The 20,501-nt window shown below is 39.9% G+C and overlaps 1 protein-coding gene across 1 annotated transcript; it reads left to right on the top strand.

Moving 5' to 3' along the window:
• Positions 1–14,324: 14,324 nt before the first annotated feature.
• Positions 14,325–19,798, top strand: LOC149251492 (uncharacterized). The gene is made up of 2 exons (XM_089453904.1): positions 14,325–15,014; positions 15,662–19,798. The coding sequence occupies exons 1-2, from the start codon at positions 14,325–14,327 to the stop codon at positions 19,796–19,798; spliced, it is 4,827 nt and encodes a 1,608-aa protein (XP_089310030.1).
• Positions 19,799–20,501: the final 703 nt, after the last annotated feature.

Genomic DNA, 20,501 nt, shown 5'->3' with positions numbered 1-20,501 from the left:
CCACATCGAACACTGAGGTAGCAATTGAAGGAGGGCACTTAGAGCTAGTTGCTTTAGTTACAAAATCAAAGCCAGGAGCAGGGTAGGAGGTTTTTTCTTTCTTCCTTCATTCCCTCACACAAGGCCACATCCCCATTCTTCGTTCTTCTACTGTTACATTCATTTTCTTAAATGACTGATATAAATTATAATTAAGAGACATCTATACACACATCATAAATATTATTTGTCCAATATTTCTCCCAAAGCTATCTAATTATAAAGACCAAAACAGATCCCTACACAATCAAACCTAAACAAATGAAATCCTAAAAGATTCTTTTCTGATAGGACCAAGACAGGTCCCTACAAAATCAAACCTAAACAAATGAAATCCTAGGCGATTCTTTTATATTTTATTGAAATTGGAAAACATAACGTGAGAATGTTAGGAAAACCAGGCCATCTATAGGACAATATGAGGTGTAGAGCACAATAATTCAATTCCAAAACCAGGCCATCTATCTGACTTATAAAATGAAGATAAAACTTGACCTTTTATTGCTAACACTGAATATCCAAGTAAGACAAGGAATTGCAGCTCTACTACTCACTGAACCAAGTAAACACCTAAGTCCTTCCAAATAGCAGAAATTATATTCTGAAACTGCTACTGGTATACTTGGGCAGCCAGTCCAAGCAGAAGGAGAGCCAGCAGATGCAATATCTCATAAATAGTCTGCAAAGATACTGCTCTCTTTTTACTGCTGGCAGAAGAAGTGTTAGCGTTAGGAGCTGAAGCAGATCCTGCATGCCCACAACCACAAATCACATTATATAACAGATTCCGATCCAAGTGTCTTTGTAGCTAACTCTCACATCTGATTCATTCAAGCCCCTAACAACAAAATCGGAAATAAAAAATATCTATGTTTATGCCAAGAGAACAAACAAAAACTTTATTAGTAAAGAGGAGAAGAAAAAAACTAAACCTGAAGAGGTGCTGTTTTCACTAACTGTCAAAACAACAAAGAAGGAAACCATAAGGTCTCACAAAAAGTAAAAAAATGGTAATTTTTGAAGAGAAAATGGGGTTTGATGCAGAACCGTACGTTTAGAGCAACCGCTGGCAGAAGCATTGAGGCCGACCTCCTAGCCCGCATGTATGCATCTAGCTTCTCCCAAATCTCTATTGCTGCATCTTTATCTTGATGCCGCTTATGTTTGCTAATCTGCGGGTAAATTACACGAGCTAAACAATAAGCAAACAAAATTAATGGCAAAAGAAATGAGCGTACATGATACAATAAACTCTAATAGACTGAAATTTATCCCATCATGTGGAACAAGACAAATCCATAAGCAGCGTGTTATAGAAGCAGAGCTCGGAAACTTGACAATACTCGAAACAGTAACAGAAAAGTCTAAATCTCTTACCGAAACTATCTTCACATTCTACTGCCTCGCAGATTTAGCAGACTCCACACTGTCATCTTCAAAGCGAATGTAAAACCCCAGGACTGTAAACATCCATCCGCATGACATTACAATTGAAAAAAAATTCCGATAAATCTTGATCACCTTACCTCCTGCAACAAAGCATTAAGTTTGAGAATTCCACCCATAGTGTTTGTGGGGTCAGATGGACGCAGGAAAATTAAATAGGAAAAGGAAAACTTACTTTTATTGAATATCTCTGCATGGTCCTTGCTCTTCCTCTCGATAGTAATACACTCTGGCTTCTTGAGCATCTCCTTCACCTTGGCATCAGGGGTATGGTAAACCACAGAAATTTTGATCAGACCTTGGCTTCTTACGGCGTAATTATTGAATGATTTCTGTTTTTTTTAACGGCAAAAGGGTATACGAATAAAAAGAAGAATCAGTAACCAGCATACGTCAACGAATGAATGAGCCGCAAGAACGTACGAAACCAACCATCAAATTGCACATTCGAATTCTTCCTATCTCATCGCACGTGTCATCTAATTTCCAAATTCACTGAACCATTTAAACATAGCTAAAAAAAATTGAAAAAGAACATGGTGTCCTATTGATTCGCATGGACATATGGGAAGGTAAATCACATGGACATATACGAAGGTAAATCAGACAGAGAAAAAAAAACACAGAAACCAAAGCTTCCCGTCTCATCTTTCTCATTGCCGAGCCGTACTCGTCACCTGTTCCAAAATCAACCAACAAGAACTGCCCAAGAAAATAAAAGCATCATCTCTAAAGGTAAAGCTGTTGCGATTTCGAACAGCTGCACTGAAGAAAAGGGGTTTTGATGAAAATTCACTGTACAAATTTATTACAATAACATATCTGAATATATTATAAATTGAAAAACAAATTCATATCTTCACCTCCATTCACAATGGGCTACACAGAATTTATCTCTAACGACTCTTCTGCCCTCCATACAGCCACAAAATACAAAATAAAATCGCAAGGGCAAAACAAGCATGCCTTCAGAATATGTAACTGCAGAGACTGAGAAATCGAATTAGAATGTTTTCTCCTTTCGAGGCTGTCGAAGAGCGCGCAGAACCAGTAAGTAGCATACCTTAAAAAAAATGAATATACCATTCACCAATCAGTACATTGCACGTCCTTATTCTTCGTCCTCGTCACGTGTATCATGTAACCTTTTACTAAATTCCGTGCAAAGGCTTTGACAGAGAAGCACAGTGTCTGCAGCACATTGATACGGATAAAAATCGCACTTGACAATACTCGAAACAGTAACAGAAAAGTCTAAATCTCTTACCGAAACCATCTTCACATTCTACTGCCTCGCAGATTTAGCAGACTCCACACTGTCATCTTCAAAGCGAATGTAAAACCCCAGGACTGTAAACATCCATCCGCATGACATTACAATTGAAAATAAAATCCGAGGTAGTAGAACAATTTACCCAGACCATTGGCAACCCCTGGTACAGGAGTTGAATGGATGTCTTCCTATAATTTTCCTTGCATATTCCGATACAGAGTGAGCCAGAGAGACGAAACATCGTGGAATGTTGAACGACCCAGTAACAAGCATCACGGCTGGCATGGTTCAATTCAGATCAACGGTTAACGATTACCTAATCGTCTAACAACAAAATCGAATGGCACATATTTTTACACGTAAGCAGTTTGGGTAGTTCATTTCATAAGGGAACGCCTTACGGCGTAATAAATTACTATTTATTTGATTTTCTTCTAGGAATAATAAATTAAACCATTGTTTTATTATTATTCCTCGTCAAATTTGACCCAATCATGAAAAATAAACAGATAAATCATTATTTTTCTTATTTTTCTCTAAGAATAACTAATTAATTATTATTCTTTGTTAAATTTGACTAAATCCCTTAGGAATAATTAAATCAATCCTTATTTGTTTATTATTCCTTAACTAATTCCTTGAGATAATAAATAAATCATTTATTTATTTATTGTTTCTAAATAAAAGTTTAAATACTTTTTCCCTCCTAAAAAAATACAATAACATATTCCAAGTGGTTATTCCAAGAATGGGATCAATAATATTTTATTATTGCTCATTATTCAAGGATAACTCAATATTTTGTTATAAATAGAAGGGTTTTCCATTCATTGTTCACTTTTGATTATTTTCGTTGTTGCACTCACTGTTGTAACTCTGATTATTTTCATTGTTGCACTTAATGTTGTAACTCTGATCATTTTCATTGTCGCACACCATATTTTTGTTGGGTTTTCACATTATAGAGGAGAGAGACTCTACACAAGCTGAAGACGTTTAAGGATAGCCAAGAACCTATCCCATAGAGGGGGACTGGTAACATTTATCTGTTCTCTTCATAGGTGTTATAACAAAATTATTCTTTACATATCTGGTTTCCATTGGATGATTGGAGTTATTACTCTTTCTTTTTGTTGTTTAACTATGATTGTGGCATAGATCCGGCCTTTGGCACATTTTGTTTCTATTAGTTGTTGCAGATCTACAATGTTTAGCAGCCATTATATTGTTGAGATTGTTTGTCATCCACAATCTTAAGTGGATTCTTTTCATACATTATTGAGAAGAAAACACTACAACACTTGCCAATGCTTAATTTGCATCTATGCTGTCTTATTTTTAGAACTTATTGTTTGTTTATGTAAAGAAGATTAAGCCATAATAATTATTATCATGATTTTTATTTGAATAACAACAATCCTTCCAATGTGCTAAGTTTTTCTAGGGAAACTCCCAGTCAAGGCCGAGACTGCAAAGTTGAAAATTTCCTTCAAATATTTTACAAGGAAGAGCCATATGATGTGATGTTTCCACTTAGCAATTCTGCTAAGTAAATAATGTTTTTCACAATTTTGGTATTTTGACCTTATGGACTTAGGAAAAGTAGGTTAGGCGAACCCCACTTTTCAATTTTGAGTAAGGGAGGCTCAAATATAGGAAAAGGAGGAGGAAAATCAAAACACAAGTGGGTAGTGGGGGCCACTCCAAGAAGGAATACACACCCCTTGGATAAATTCACACTTGTGGATAGAAAGAGAAGAAATGGGGACAAATTATGGGTTCCACATGAAGAGAGAAGGAGCCCAAGGATAAAGATGAGGGGCATGCATCATTTTGGGACTTTTTTCTAATTCGATAATTGAGCTTCTTGTATGCTTGTGTTGTTTAGCCAAGTCTACACGTGCTATTGATCAAAAGAGATTTTTGAGGGGAGACCTCATCTCCATCTTCGGTGGACCTTGAGTGCCACCCTAGGGGAGTCCCTTGCAACATTTCAAAGTTGGTCTAGAGGGTATTTCTAGGTAATTAAAAATTCATTTGGAGTAGGCTACGTGCAGTTAGAGGAGCACACACTTGTGGGAAAAATTTCTCCTAACCTTATCAATTTTTGGGTCTTCTGGGGAGTTGTTGTCTAGGTATTTACCAAAGATTTGGAGTTTTTTTCCAGGATGGAGTTGTAGGAGTTTGGGGAAACATTTATCTATAATTTTGATGGTGTGCATAGGGGTTGTGGATAGGTCTGCACAAGGGGTGAGAGGCTGGGGGATTTGTGGAGAAGGATTGTTGGGTATTAGGGTTTGACAAAGGATATTTTGCAGTGGGATTGTTGCGCAGTTCTTGGGAGTCATGGGAGGTTGTTTGTAGTGATTTTTCTTGTAGTTCACATTTCTGGTTGAGTAATGGAGTGCACATTTTTGGGGACTTCCAGGTCATCCAGAATTATCTCGATTCCTTGTTTGGATTTTTTGAGCTAGTGAAGTTGAGGCTGTGGCTAATTTCTCAGAATTTTTGGAGCAGTCTGGAGGGCTAAATCACCATATCTTTTCTAGTAGAAACAACATATTTTCTGGGTGGGCGCAGATTTAATAGTGGAGACATTTATGACACTTGTGCACTTTCATTTCTCACCTGGGGTCTTGTCTTACTTGCTATAGCAAGCCAATGTACACCTATCCCATATATATTTCTACTCCTCTTACTTCAATTAATAATTTGGATCAATTTGGCACAATTTTGGAGTAAATTATTGATGTTGATGCATGGACTAAATTTTGTGTTGCATGTTGTAGTTTTTGCTTGATTATCATTTTTATTTCCTAGTAGGAATACTATAGAGGTATCAGAGCACCAATCTTGTCTCAGCCATGGGGGAAATCTTCTATGAACACAAAAGACAAGAAAAACATTACCTACAGGAGGCATAAGTACAAAAGTAGAGAAAGGAAGTTGGAGATCACACATGATTCTGAGGCCTCGGAGCAGGAAATAGAGAAGGCAAGCATGGTGGAACCAGTTAGTGAAGAAGAGTCAGCCTTTAATAGCCTCTTGAAGGATTTGGATGATTTGGCCAAGGGGAAGAAAGAAATGTTGGAGGAGATTAAGCAGCAGAATTGGGACAAAATCATCCACCAGGAGTTCATAAAAGGGGAGAGTTCGGGCGCATCCCATCAATTAGACTATAATTTTCCCTCTAACCATCCTCGTGCTTTCAGTTGTCCGACTAGATCTATATACCCACATTTTTTCCACTAGGAGATGGAGAGCAGACATGCCGCGATGAGATTCCCATGGGGGTGTATTTTTGTGAGTGGCAATCAATGTGGGAGGAGTTTCGAGCTACACTAAGCTTCAAAGACTATTGCCAGCTTAAGAAAAAAGATAAGGGAAGGGGTGCAGGATGCTCAAGCATGCAGATATCAGATTTGCAATGTACCATTGAGAGATTATATCTCTCTACATTTAATGGGTCATCCAAGTTCATAGTTAGAGCATAGGTGGAGAAACTAAACACTTATTTCTAGCTTAGTTGGATGGCAAAGGTGGAAGCAATTTAAATGGCTACTTTGCACTTGTAGGTGGAGACACATGACTGGTAGTTCCATGGATTGAATACTCTAGGGCATGATAGTGTGATGTCTTATGAGGACTTTACAAAAAGATTGTGGAGTGATTTGATAAGAGGGACCCTGAGGCCCACTTCAGAGAGTTGGCCCAACCCAAACAGACTGGAAGCCCAAAGCATTACATAACGAATTTCTTAAAGGTGTCCATGATGGTGCCAGATATTTCAAAGGCCAAGAGGGTTTATACATTTGTGGAGGGCTTAGTTGAGCCTTTGCATGGGATAGTGAGGTTGAGCGGGCCCAATACTCTTTAGGAGGTAGTGAACTGTAGACGAAATTTCATGATGCAATTCCTAGAGCACCAGTGCACCTCGAGTCTATCTCCCATAGAGAGGTCGAGACACTATACCCCCACCACAAAAAGATGTTCAGGGGCATGTGTAGCTGGATGATGAGACTAGGAGAGACTTCCACAAGAGGAAGTCATGCTTCACTTTTCAAGAGGCATGGGAACCTCGGCATATGTGCACCAAGGGCAAGGCCCATTACATAGAGGTGCTCTCGGACAATGAGTCAAAGGATGATATTGAGTAGGAGGCTGATGTAGGAGGTGGTGAGCTGAAGACTATTGAAGTAGGAGCACCATCCCCATCACATAGAGACCTCTTTAGACCCACTGGAGGGGTCATTACTTCACTGAGGGGATTCCCCAAGTACTTAATGCTAAAGATCAGAGGCACACTGCAGGGGCAACTGTAGCAGTTTTGGTGGATAGTGGGGCTACCAACAACTTCGTTGATGCACAAATAGTGGAGCATAGAGGAATACATACAAAGGGATTTGAGGGGTTTTTAGTCTTGGTACGAGGAGATAGGACTGTGCAGTATACCAAGTACATCCCTAGACTGACAGTGACTATGGGAAATTATTCAGTGACCGATCACTTCTTTGTGGTCGATGTTCTGGACACCAAATGATGATGGGATTCCAATGGCTCTATTCCTTGGGATGGGTCACTATTGATTGGAGGAAGCTATAGATTGAATTCATAGGGCAAGATGGGAAGCTGGTGCTATTGAGGAGGATGCATTCATACCCGCTGCAGACAGTATCAAGACACCGTATGGAGGATGATCTATGACATGGATAAATAGATTGGGTGGTGGAGCTAAGGATCACAAAGATGAGGACTCTACCATGACCCATACATCTAGATATTTAAGAGATATTGGATAGGTACCCAACAATGTTTGGGAATATTCCTCCAAGCAGTCCACCAAATAGGGGATTTGAGCACACCACTGAGTTGGAGGAGGGAGTGCATGTAGTTATCACTACCCCTTACACACATCCCAAGTCCTATCAGGATGAGATTGAGTGGGCTATATAGGAGCTATTGAGATTGGGACACATTAGGCACAATTCTAGTCTTTTTGTTTCTTTGATGGTATTGGTGAGAAGAAGGATGAGAGCCTTCGTATCTGTATTGACAAAAAATCTCTAAACAAGAGAACCCTAAAGAACCGGTACCTAATTCTACACATAAATGAGGTAATGGATGAGGTCATAGGGGAAGAATTATTCACCAAGATAGACTTGTGCTTAGGGTACCATCAAATTCGGGTGAGAGAACATGATATTATGATGACAACCTTTAGGTGTCACCATGGACACTTCGTAGTTTTGGTGATGCCATTTGGGATAAATAACACTCCAACTACCTTGTAGTATTGCATGAACCACGTGTTCCACAAGAATCTACGCAAATATTTATTGGTATTCTTTGATGACATTTTGATCTATGGCAGGACCTAGGAGGAGCATTTGTAGCATGTGGAGGATCAACTGCGCATCCTAGAGGAGCAACAACTATATTCCAAGATGTCCAAATGTGAGTTTTGGCTGACAGAGATGTTATACCTTGTCCACATGATCAAAGAGGATGGGATGTGAGTACATTAGGAGAAGATTCATGCCACTCTGGATTGGCCTACACCTAGGAATGTGACATAATTGAGGGGATTCCTATGAATTTACACCTATTATAGGAAGTTCATGAGAGGATTCTCATAGTTGGCAGCACCCCTGACAAATTTGATGAAGAATGGGGCTTTTTTGTGGATAAAAAATGCACAAGATGACTTTGAGTGCCTCAAGGAGGTCATGAGTAGTTATCCAATGTTGGCTCTACCAAATTTATCAGATCCATTCGTCCTAGAGTATGATGCCTCTAGAGAGGGACTTGGGGCAGTTCTGATGCATAATGGACATCCTAATGCATTTGAGAAATGAAAGCTGGAGAAGCATGAGAGACTGTACTTTATATATGAAAAGGAGATGTTGGCGATCATACATGCATTGGCCAAGTTTTGATAATATCTAGTGGGTTACAGGTTTAAGGTGAAGACTGACCACAAAAATATTTGGTTCTTCCCAAAGCAAAAGGGACTGAATGAGAGACAACATAAGTGGGTCATCAAATTACAGGCATATGATTTTGACATTGAGTATGTCAAGGGATGACATAACATCGTAGAAAATGCATTGTTTAGGAGGCCTGCGACTCTCCCTCTTATGAGCATTGATCAATATTGGAGGGCCCTACTATGGGTTGATTATTCCAAGGACCAACGTGCATGTGAGATCTTGGATGGTCTGACATGTTATAACAAGTACAAAGTGATTAAAAAGGTGATCTATTACAAAAACTAGATTTACTTGGTACGTGGCTCTCAATTGTAGGAGAAGATCATGCAAGAAACACATGATCACCCTCTAGTTGGACATAAGGGGTTCACAAATACTTATTGGAACTTTAGAGAACAATTCACCTAGAAGGGCCTCAAATAGGATATATTTAGGTACATTTGGGAGTGTGATACTTGGCAGAGGAATAAGGGAGAGCTCACACAACCGTTTGTATTACATCAACCCCTCTGAATTCCTGCGGGGAAGTGGGAGAGCGTGTCTATGGGATTTATCACGAGATTTTCAACAGTGCAGGGATTATGTTACATATATTTAGTGGTTGACAGCCTAACCAAATACACCCACTCCTTCGCCATAACATCTCAGTACTCAACCTCACAAGTGGCTGAGTTGTTGTTTAGGGAGGAGTTTCAGCTACATGTTCTTCCCGAGACCATAGTTAGAGACAATGATAGCAGGTTCGTGGGAGGATTTTGGAAGGAGGTATTCTTCCTTGTGGGGACTGAGATCACACCTAGTACCAATTACCACCCGCAGATGGATGGTCATTACCAAGATTTTGAATAAGTGGTTGGAAGGGTACCTACGCAATTATGTGACTGGGCAGTATAGTGCGTGGGTGAGATGGCTTCATCTTAGAGAGTACTTCTATAACAATTCGTAACACATGTCAATAGGTATGTCTCCATTTCATGATTTATATGGTTATGATGCTCTGACCTTTGCTAATATGGTGTTTGGAGTTAGCCAAGCCCTGGGGGCCAAGGATTGGATATAGGAAAGCCAAGATATTCTTAGAGCTCTCAGGGATAATCTTTAGGCATCCCAAAACTATCAAAAGATATATGCAAACAAGCACAAGATTGAGAGGAAATTTTAGGTCAAAGACTTGGTTTTTGAGAGGCTCCAACCATACAGACAGTCCACCCTTAAGCAAAAGGGAGCTAATAAGCTCAAGCCACGCTTCTATGGACCTTATAGGGTGACTAGACAAGTTGGAGAGGTGGCATATGAGATAGAACTCCCACCCAGGAGTAAAGTCCACAACGTATTTCACGTCTCATGCCTGAAGAAGGCTTTGGGGCATTAGGTGAAAACTTCCATGGATTTACTACCTCTAGATGATGAGGGGCATTTGGTGTTGGTGCTAGAATCCATTTTGGAGATAAGGGAAAAAAATCTTAGGAGCAAGACCATTAGAGAGCTCTTAGTGAAGTGGAAGGAACTACTTGAGGATGATTCCAAGTGGGAAGGAGAACATGTTCTTCAACACCCATCATTGCAATTTCTTGAGGGAAAGTAATATCTAGGCGGGGAGGACTATGATGTTCCCACTTAGTAATTCTGCTAAGTAAATGTATTTTTGCACAATGTTCGTATTTTGACATGATGGACTTAGGAAAAGTGGGTTAGGCAAACCTCACTTTGAAAGATTGACTAAGGGAGGCTCAAACATAGGAAAAGGAGGAAAATCAAAATACAAGTGGGTAGTGGGGGCCACTCCAAGAGGGAATACACACCCCTCAGAGAAATTCACACTCGTGGAGAGAAACGGAAGAAAGGGGGATGAATTACGGGTCCAACATGGAGAGAGAAGGAGCCCAAGGATAAATAGGAGGAGCATGCATCATTTTGGGACTTTTTGTTGATTTGATAATTGAGCTTCTTCTATGCTTGTGTTGTTTAGCCAAATCTACATGTGTTGTTAAGCACAAGAGATTTCCTAAGGGAGATCACACCTCCATCTTCGGTGGACCTTGAGTGCCACCTTAAGGGAGTCCCTTGCTACATTTCAGAGCTGGTCCAAAGGGTATTGCTAGGGAATTCAAACTTCATTTGGAGCACACTGGGTGCAGTTAGAGGAGTACGCACTTGTGGGTGAAATTTCTCCCGACCTTATCAACTTTTGGGTCTTCTAGGGAACTGTTGTCTAGGTATTTACTAGAGGGTTGGAGTGTTTTTCTAGGCTAGAGTTGAGGGAGTTTGGAGTGACATTACAATGGATAATGCATAGTAATAGACAATTACTCTCCTTATTCATATCTTATCTTCATCCAATATATCTCTCTCACGTCAAGTCTATAAAGGTTGTGTAGTAGATAACCCAAATAATTGCATTCCCCATTTACAACATTACAATGGCTAATACATAGTAATAGACAATTACTCTCCTTATTCATATTTTGTCTTCACCCTTTATATAGTAGGACAACATTTTTATAATTTTCTTAATATATTTTCAGATGACACTCCACAGGAAATCCCTATATGTCATGGTTGGTCATCATCCCTATAGAAAGACCTTACAACAACCTAGCAAATATATCGACAATCCTCTTTGGTTGCATATGAAACTAGATAATTTTTTAAAATTTTGAAAATGCAATATAACTATAAATTACTAATATATTGTGAAAATGACCTGAGTTTGAAATCATTAATATAGATTACACATCTTTATAATAAGATTTCAAGATGTAAATTTGAATATGAATTTACCTCCACATATTTTCAAGGAATTCATCACAAAACAAATATTTCTAAAACTTCTCTTTGAATAAAGATACTCTGGAAACTCAATAGTTTAAGGGTGAAGAGGCTCTTTGGAATGTATCATATCTATCATTTGATTGATCAAGAAAAATGGCTCTTAAGGAATGTGGTTGTAGGGTTAATTATTTAGTGTCCTTATGGGACTAGTTTGTATTGTGGTCTCTATTTAGTGACTAGAACTTATTTGGGTAACTATAATAAAGAGAGATGGATATGAATTTGGGTGAATATAAAAGTATTTAAACTATTAATGATAATAGGAATTACAGGGCTTGGATAATGTATATTTTAATCTCATTTTTATAATATTGAGTATAAATGTTTGTTTCCCTATTTTATATATGCATGTGTGTATGTTTTTATTGGTTAAAAACATGAGATTTTTCCTAAAAGTTATAATTCAAATGGAAAAATCTATGTAAACATCTATTAATATTATCACGATTATCAGTATCACAATTATCAATATTTTTTATTGTATTTATTTATTTATCCATTCAAATTAAACTAACTAATTTTAAAAAGACATATTTTATGATTATTAAATTGATTAATGTTAATAATTTTTGTATTTATTTCTGATTTTAATTTAAATTTGAAAATACATGACATATTAAAGTTAGAAATATTTAAAGGGAATATATTTCATTAGAGATTTAAATTATTATAATAAAATAATTTAATTGAAATTTTATATCAAATTAAAAAATTGTGAAGTGTTCATATTCTAAATTTTATTATTACCATTTTTGTTTATATATATATATATATTATTTCTTTCATATTATTACTATAAATAGATTAAATAACAACTAAATATTAAAATTAAAAAAAGTTATTTAGTAACCATTTTTTTAATTTTTAAAATAATTTAAATTAAGTACGAATTAGCATTTCTCATCATAAAGGTTATTCCATTGTTTAGATAATCTTCGGCAAAATCACATAACCAATCCTTTGTCGACGCGTTTCGAACCAACCAGTGTGGTTCATCGTCAGGACAAGTTGAAGAACCAACCCAGCTTAGCTTGTTAAATAGAGTGTGCAGAGACTCCAACGGCTATATTGCTAACGGCTAATTTGACCTAATGATCTTAGTCAAACCCTAATATTCTTGTTATACTATTATTATTCTTAGAAAATAGTTAAATTAGGTAAATAATATATTAAAAGAAATCATTTGTTAATTTACACAAATATCCAAAAACAAATAATATATAATATATTAGAAATTAGCTAAATGAGGTAACTTATATATCAAAAGAATTCATTTGTTAAATATATATAATCCCTATTTATTATTAAATTACTAAACTATATAATAATTCATAATTATTAAACAATCTATATTTATTATTCTTCCTATATTATACAACCAAATAGTGTTAAAATACTACTATTTTTAGAATTTAGTTACATTCGGTAATTGTAAATTCAATTTAATAATTATCTAAAACTAGTTCATCTCTATTTGTTTATTCTAGATAAATATGCATATCTAAAAACGAATAATATATCATTTCTTATTTAAACATAATGAAATTAAATTAATAATTATGTATAATAATTTATATTTGCTAAATCATCTATATTTATAATTCCAAACAAATAAATAGTATTCTTGTTAGATAAATACTTGTTTAATAATAATTGAATATCTAACTTAGTAATATTTTCTTAGATCTCATCCTAAGATCTAATAATTTATATTCATTAAGTAATTTACATAATCTGTTATTCCAATAAAGTTACTAAGATTAACTATGTAATTAGGTAAATATATTATTACTTATAAGGTTTAAAGAAGGGGTTTTTTTTACTAAATAAAGGGATTTTTAATTATAAATAATGGAAAAATTCTACTCTAACGAGATAAGGTTAGCCGAAAAAAACTTATTAACCAGTGCTAATACTATAGGATGCAAGGAATAACGGGAAGAAAACACGGGAAAAAAGGGGGACCAACCGCCTAAAACAAAACTTAAGGAGAGGGAAGACAGAAATCCTAAAACAAAAGGGGAATGAGGAGGCTAGGAAGACAAGGCTGGGACCCAGCAACTGCTAATCCTCCAGCCATCATCCCTATTAAGATTGATCGACCTTTTCTCAATCTCCAGGGCCTCTCTAAATTTGCGATGGTGAAACTGCGCAACTTTGGCAATGACTTGAGCCTCTTCTATACATACATGATGCATAGTCTTCCCCGCATGCTCAGCCAGGGCTGAAGATTTGGTCCTACCATGTCTCAAGTCAGCCGAATGCTCGCTAATCCTTTGATTGATGGAGCGACCGGTTTCACCAATATAGGGGACCCCACAGGAACACGGAATGACATAGACGCCCTTCATGTCCTTAGGGTCAATCAAATTATCAAATTCCAATCAAATTAAGGTTATTCCAATCAAATTATCAAATTCGATGAAGTTTATAATTTAACTTTAAAATATATATTTTTTTACATTGTAATTTAATTATGTAATCCCTTTCATAATGCATTTGATTTATGGGATTCGCGATTTCTCTCTGGCGATGGTGAAACCCCCGAGCCCTTGACTGCGCTCGGCAGTTCCGCTGCTGGGTCGCAGCTCCCGCTGCGAGCCTCCTGCTCCGCTTGCTTCCTCCCTCCCTGGGCCTTCCGCCCCGTCTCCCGCTGCTGCTCGTGCTGAGGCCGAGGGCAGCCTGCTGCTCCCTCTGCTGGGCCTCTTGCCTCTTCCCTTCTCCTGCGAATCGCCTCCGGCATGATGGGATCTCCTGATACTGGTCAGGCCGACATGGAGAAATCTTTTGCATCACTTATCCCAGAGAACAATCCAGAACGGATCCGACCCACGGCTTCAAAATTTATCAAGAAGCTTGATGAAATACCGGAGATCCCTCTCCCCCCAACCCTCCCAAGGAGATCCGCTGTTGCCTTGGCAGAACAAGGACTAGTTGGGCAGTTCACGGGGTTATGGCCGTCCTCCCGAACTGTCCAACGATGGGTGGAAAGAAATTGGAACGCTATGGTTCAGGGGAAAATTGCGATAAGATTCTGTGGAAGAGGCTTCTTCACCTTCCTCTTTGAAACTGTGGAGGACCGCAACCTAATCTTTAGGAATGGACCATACTTCATGGACACCAGAGGCCTTTACCTCAACCGCTGGACCCCGGACTTCGACCCAGAAATGGATGTCCCCAATGCAGTCCCGGTTTGGGTTCGCCTTCCGCATCTGCCGCTTCACTGCTGGGCTGATGAATCAGTTAGAGCAATCGGCAACGGAATAGGGAAATATGTGGACAGAGCGGAGCCAAAAGAGAATATGCACGCATGTGCTAGGATCTGCGTGGAAGTGGATTTGGGCAAAGGATTACCAGAAGCTGTCAAGCTCAGAGTTGATCAGTGGACACACATACAGCAAGTGGATTACGAGCAACTTCCCTTCAAATGCAAGGTATGTCACGAATATGGTCATTTTGCTAATAGGTGCTCTAAAGCTAGAACAGAAGTCAATGCCAGCTCTGAACCCCCAGAGGAAACATGGGAAGTAGTAAAAAAAAAAAAGAAATCAAACCCTCCCCCTGAACCAGAGGTGCCCCACACTGATATCCCTCCCATCTCCGCCGTCCCATCAAGCATGGATCATTCCATTCCCTCATCCTCCAACCCTTTCGAAACCCTAGCCTCAGAAGAACCCTCATCCCCCCCTCCATCCCCCAAGGGCAACAGAACCCCCCCCTCCTCCCCCCTCCAGGCTTCCCCCCCTCGCACAATGGAAAGGATCCTAACAAGGAACAAAACAAAGGAAAATATTACAGCCACGGATCCACCAAGGAAAGTGGGAAGGAAATCGAATAAGGAAATAAGAGATGAGAATGCAGCAAAAGAGATGACCACAGGAACACAGCAACCAATAGACACATATCTTGACAAGAACAAGGGAAGCGGCGAAAAAACGAAGGAGAAAATCGGGCCTCACAACAAAATAGGTAAATGATGATTTTGGTCTCTTGGAACTGTAGGGGGATGGGCTCCTCCCTCAAATTAAACGCAGTCCGTGATCTCATGAACTCAGAACAACCAGACTTCCTCCTACTCCAGGAGACCAAAATTAGTGAACAAGAATTCCAAATCAGCACCTCAAAGTTTAGAAGGTATTCAGGAACAGCCGTGAGTGCAATAGGAGCATCAGGAGGCATAGGTGTATTATGGAAGAAAAGCAAATGGAATCTCATAAACAGCAATCCAAACAGGTGGTGGATTAGAATCGACATGCAAAGTCTAGATCTGAGGGAGGAATACACAATCTACAATGTATATGCACCACCCCACTTTAGGGACAAAGCCACTTGTTGGGAATCATTGAAAGCAGATATAGAGGCCTTACAAGGAAGGAAGATCTTTCTTGGAGGAGATTTGAATCTAATTAGGAACGCAGAAGAAAAACTTGGAGGGAAGTACTTCACAGATCCATTCAGAGACAAATTGGAGGACATCATACAAGCTCACAAATTTATAGACATCCCCCCTCAAAATGGCCGCTTCACATGGTCTAACAAAAGGATAGGCAGAAACAATATCAAAGAAAGACTTGACCGAATTCTTGTTCAGGAGAGTGCAGCAATCAGCTTTCAAAGGGTCCACAGTTCAATCCTACTGGGCTTCACTTCTGATCATAGACCTGTAGCGCTGCACTTGGAAAAAGAGGAGAATTTGGGCCCCCTCCCATTCAAATATAACAAGACCTGGGATGCCATCGAGGACTTCAAATCTCTGATCAAGGAGACATGGAGGATAGAGATAACAGGCTCACCGCATTATGTCTGGGAATCAAATATCAAACACCTAAGGATCGCCATAAAAAAATGGGCAAAAAACCACGCAAACGAGGAGAGGAGGACAAAAACCGAGTTGCAAAGAAGCTTGGAGGAATGGAATCAGGAAAGGGAGACAGTTCAAGAAACAGAAGAAGATCAAAAGGTAGAAGCGGAGATGCACAAAGCTTTATACAACCAGCATCGAAAAGAGGAGGAAGAGCTCAGGCAAAAGTCTAGATGTCTCTGGATCAAGTCGGGGGACAAAAATACCTCTTTCTTTCACAACTGCCTCAAGTTAAGGAGAGCTGGAAATAATATAGGTAAGATAAGGTTTAATGAGAAAGATTTAACAGAGAGTGAGGAAATCAAGGAGGCCGCGACAAATCACTTTCAATCCCTGCTCTCAGCTGACCCTCAGTACAAAGAAAACCCGGACTTCATCAACATTATTGAAAGAAAGGTTACTGAAGTTCAAAACAGAAATCTGGATAAAGAAATCACTATAGAAGAGGTGGAGTGGTCCATCAACAGCATGCCCCTGGACAAAGCTCTAGGCCCGGACGGCTTCACGGTAAGCTTCTACAAAACCCATTGGGATATTATCAAAAAAGATTTCCTCAGAATGGTGAGAAACTTCCACCTCAAAAGCAAATTGGGAAGTAGTGTTAAATCTTCGTTCCTAGCCCTCATCCCAAAGGATCCAAGCCCCCAATCTTTTGATAGGTTCAGACCCATCTCCCTTTGCAATGTGTCTTATAAAATTATCTCAAAAATCCTAGCTAATAGGCTGAAACAAATTCTCCCTTCTATCATTTCTGACAATCAAGGTGGGTTCCTTCCCAAGAGGCACATAACCGATAATGTAATTATGATTCAAGAAGCAATTCACAGCAGTATAGCTAGAAACGAGAAAGGAATGATAATCAAGTTGGACATGGCTAGTGCCTTTGACAGGGTAAATCACGCCTTCCTGGAGACTGTGCTTGCAAAGTTTGGGGTTTCAAGGAATTTCATCAATAAGGTCATGGAATGTGTCTCTCAGAATTGGACAGCTCCGCTCATCAATGGGAGGCCTTGCAGAGCCTTCATAAGCACCCGTGGATTGAGGCAAGGTTGCCCCCTATCCCCCTTTCTCTATATTATAATGGCGGAAACACTAAGCTTGCATTTAGAAAACAAGAGAAGGCTGAAGGAAATCACTGGAGTGGACATAATCAGAGGAGCTAAAGGGATCAATCACTCCCTATTTGCAGACGACACTCTGCTAATAGGTGGAGCTTCAAGCCTTATGGCAAGGAGATTCAAGGCCATCCTTGATCTCTTCCTTCAAGCATCGGGGGGAAAACTAAACAACAACAAATGCAAAATATATACCTGGAATGTTCCAAGACATATAACTCAAAGGATTGCTATGATTCTGGAAATTCCAGCCCAATCTAGTTGGTCTCACTTCATGTATCTAGGACTCCCGCTGGCCAAAGAATCAATCAAACACGAAGTATGGGTTAATTTGATCGAGAAGCTTAGAGGCAAACTTCAAAGTTGGGGGATGCACTGGCTCAATCTAGCAGGAAGAACAATCCTTATCAAGTCCATCTTATCTGCCCTCCCTATTTATCAATTCGCCATAACGCTCGCCCCCTCAAGTATCCATAAACACATGGAGCTCATCCTTAGAAGCTTTCTCTGGAAGGGTGGAAAGCAAGAAACGAAGAAATTCAGTCTTGTAAAATGGGAAAAGGTCATCCTCCCCATAGAAAAAGGCGGGCTAGGAATTAAAGTGCCCAGATTGGCAAACTTGGCAATGGGATTCAAGTTAATATGGAGAATTCTAACTGAGAAAGACTCCTGGTGGGCAGAGGTCTTGAAAAAAAAATACCTAAGTGGAAGCAACAGCAATATCCTCTCCGACACAATCACAGAAAGACAATGCACCCCGGTCTGGAAGCTGATCAAAAAATCTTTAACTCTCCTCAAATCTCATATCTCCAAAGCCCCAGGCAATGGGAAGCAAACCAGCATATGGAAAGACAAAATAATGGGTCAGGAAGCCAAGGAAAAGCTTCCCCATCTGAGGCCGCTGCAGCAGTGGATGTCTGATAAAAATCTCACAACTCTCTTTGACATTTCAAATTGGGACCATGACAGCTGGAAAGGCTGGAAAATCAGGCATCTTCCTGATGGACTAAAGGAGCAATGGAACAACCTTAAACTCTCATTAGCAGGAGCAGCTCCCACAAGCAAGGGGAAAGAGGACAGTTTCATATGGGATCCAAATGGAGGCACCTACTCGGTTAGGGAAGGTTACAAAGCGCTCCAAAAACAAGCTGCATTGAATAATTGGCAATATCACAAGAACGCTTGGAAAATCGAAAGTATCCCGAAGATAAAACTCTTCAATTGGACCTTGCTTCATGGCAAGCTCCTAACCGCTGAGAATTTGAGAAAAAAGGGGATCCAGGGGCCTTCCATCTGTGTTATGTGCAGGAAAGAGGAAGAAAGCCTCAATCACCTCTTCATAGAATGCCCAATAGCATCGACATGCTGGAAGCTCATAACCAGCCCTCTAGAGACAGGGGAGGTTCCCAACCAGGTCTCTCTCCTTCAGAAAGGCTGGGGGAAACTCTCTCCCTTTCCAAACAAAGACACAACCCTCGCCAAGAGACTCTGGTCCAGCATTCCCTCCAACCTCTGCTGGCAGATATGGCTCGCCAGAAACGCAAGCATCTTCAAAGACAAAAAACCTAGGATCTCAAATATCCTGGCCAAAACTGTTGCGCTTATAGCTGAGACTATTGAAGCCAACGGGATTCAACAAGCTGACCCGGAATACTCAACTGAGCAAGTGAAAGCATGGGTTCAAAGATTCAACTGCAAGCCAAATCCAAAATTCAAGACAATCAAGGGATCTGGACAGAGTGAATGGAAGATCAGAGGGTCAAAAGAGGAAGTTAACAACTGGATCCAAAGGCAAAAAAGGCACACACTACACTTCGACGGGGCCTCAAAGAACAATCCAGGCATAGCTGGAGTAGGGGGAGTTTTAAAGGACCCCCAAGGAAAAACGATGGTTACATATGAATGGAGCTTGGGGACTTTGTCAAACAACAAAGCAGAAGCATATAGCCTCCTTTTGGGGATCTCCATAGCGCGGAGGAGGGGAATTCATGACCTTCTAGTGATGGGAGACTCAGCAATCCTAATAGCGGCCTTAAACAAGGGGAACAACTTCAACCAATGTGCCCTGAACAGAACAAAAGACAGAATCTTTGAACAGGCCAGGGGCATGAACAACGTGACTTATAAACACGTCCTCAGAATACATAATAAGACAGCTGACGAGCTGGCCAACAAGGCCATCAAAAGACCCACGGGCCAGGTGAGGGAGAATGAGGAAATATATGATCATGATATCCCATAGATATATCTTAATCCCAATGCATCTGACTGTTAGTCACCTCAGGCATCTAACTCGAGACAACAGGCCAGCGAAAAAGAGATCTTCTGCTCTACAAATCGATCTCGACTGCCAAAACGGAGGGTACAGGACAGGGAATCAGCCTCAGGACCTGAACATGCAAGAAAACAACAGCATTTCTCTTCGACACTCTCCCGGAATCAAAGGAAGGCGTGATCATGCCCATACCTGTTACAGAATACAAGGACGGTCACAGAGCACCTCAGATCACTCGAGGACAGATATGATCAGTCACTCCGCCTCCATTCATGAGTGGGAGATCGCCCGTTGCATCCTTTTTAAACTCATCAAGAACCCAAAGGCCCTCACTACTCATCAAAACCATAGCGCGCGCAGGAGAGCCCTTCTGGACCGGAGGCAGTGCCAAGGTGGTCTTTTCTGCAGTAACAAGGCTAGCACCGGAGACCAAATACACTCTGAGATTCTCTTAGTGAACGGCAATAGCTGGCTTTCCTTTGCGCACAGTGGCACCAAGCATCGAGCGCAAGCAAACTCCACGAGGGCGGACTTACCAGATCTCCATCTGAGCTGGGTAAACAATCTTTCTTTTCAATACTAACAGTTGGTTCTGTGCTCCCAGCACTGCTCTCAATCATCAACAGGGCACTCACCTCAACTCTGCCTCACCAAAGCAATCCGGCTACAC

The sequence above is a fragment of the Pinus tabuliformis genome, chromosome 7 (genome assembly GCF_031772625.1).
Source record: "Pinus tabuliformis cultivar Carrire ecotype Pingquan chromosome 7, CPIR1, whole genome shotgun sequence".
Classification (NCBI taxonomy): domain Eukaryota; kingdom Viridiplantae; phylum Streptophyta; class Pinopsida; order Pinales; family Pinaceae; genus Pinus; species Pinus tabuliformis.
This window is presented reverse-complemented; position numbering and strand designations above follow the sequence as displayed.

Coding starts and splice junctions, on each gene's coding strand:
- LOC149251492 (XM_089453904.1), top strand. CDS start 14,325: ATGGGATCTCCTGATACTGGTCAGGCCGACATGGAGAAATCTTTTGCA. Junction 15,015..15,661: donor AACTTCCCTTCAAATGCAAG/GTATGTCACGAA, acceptor CTCCTACTCCAG/GAGACCAAAATTAGTGAACA.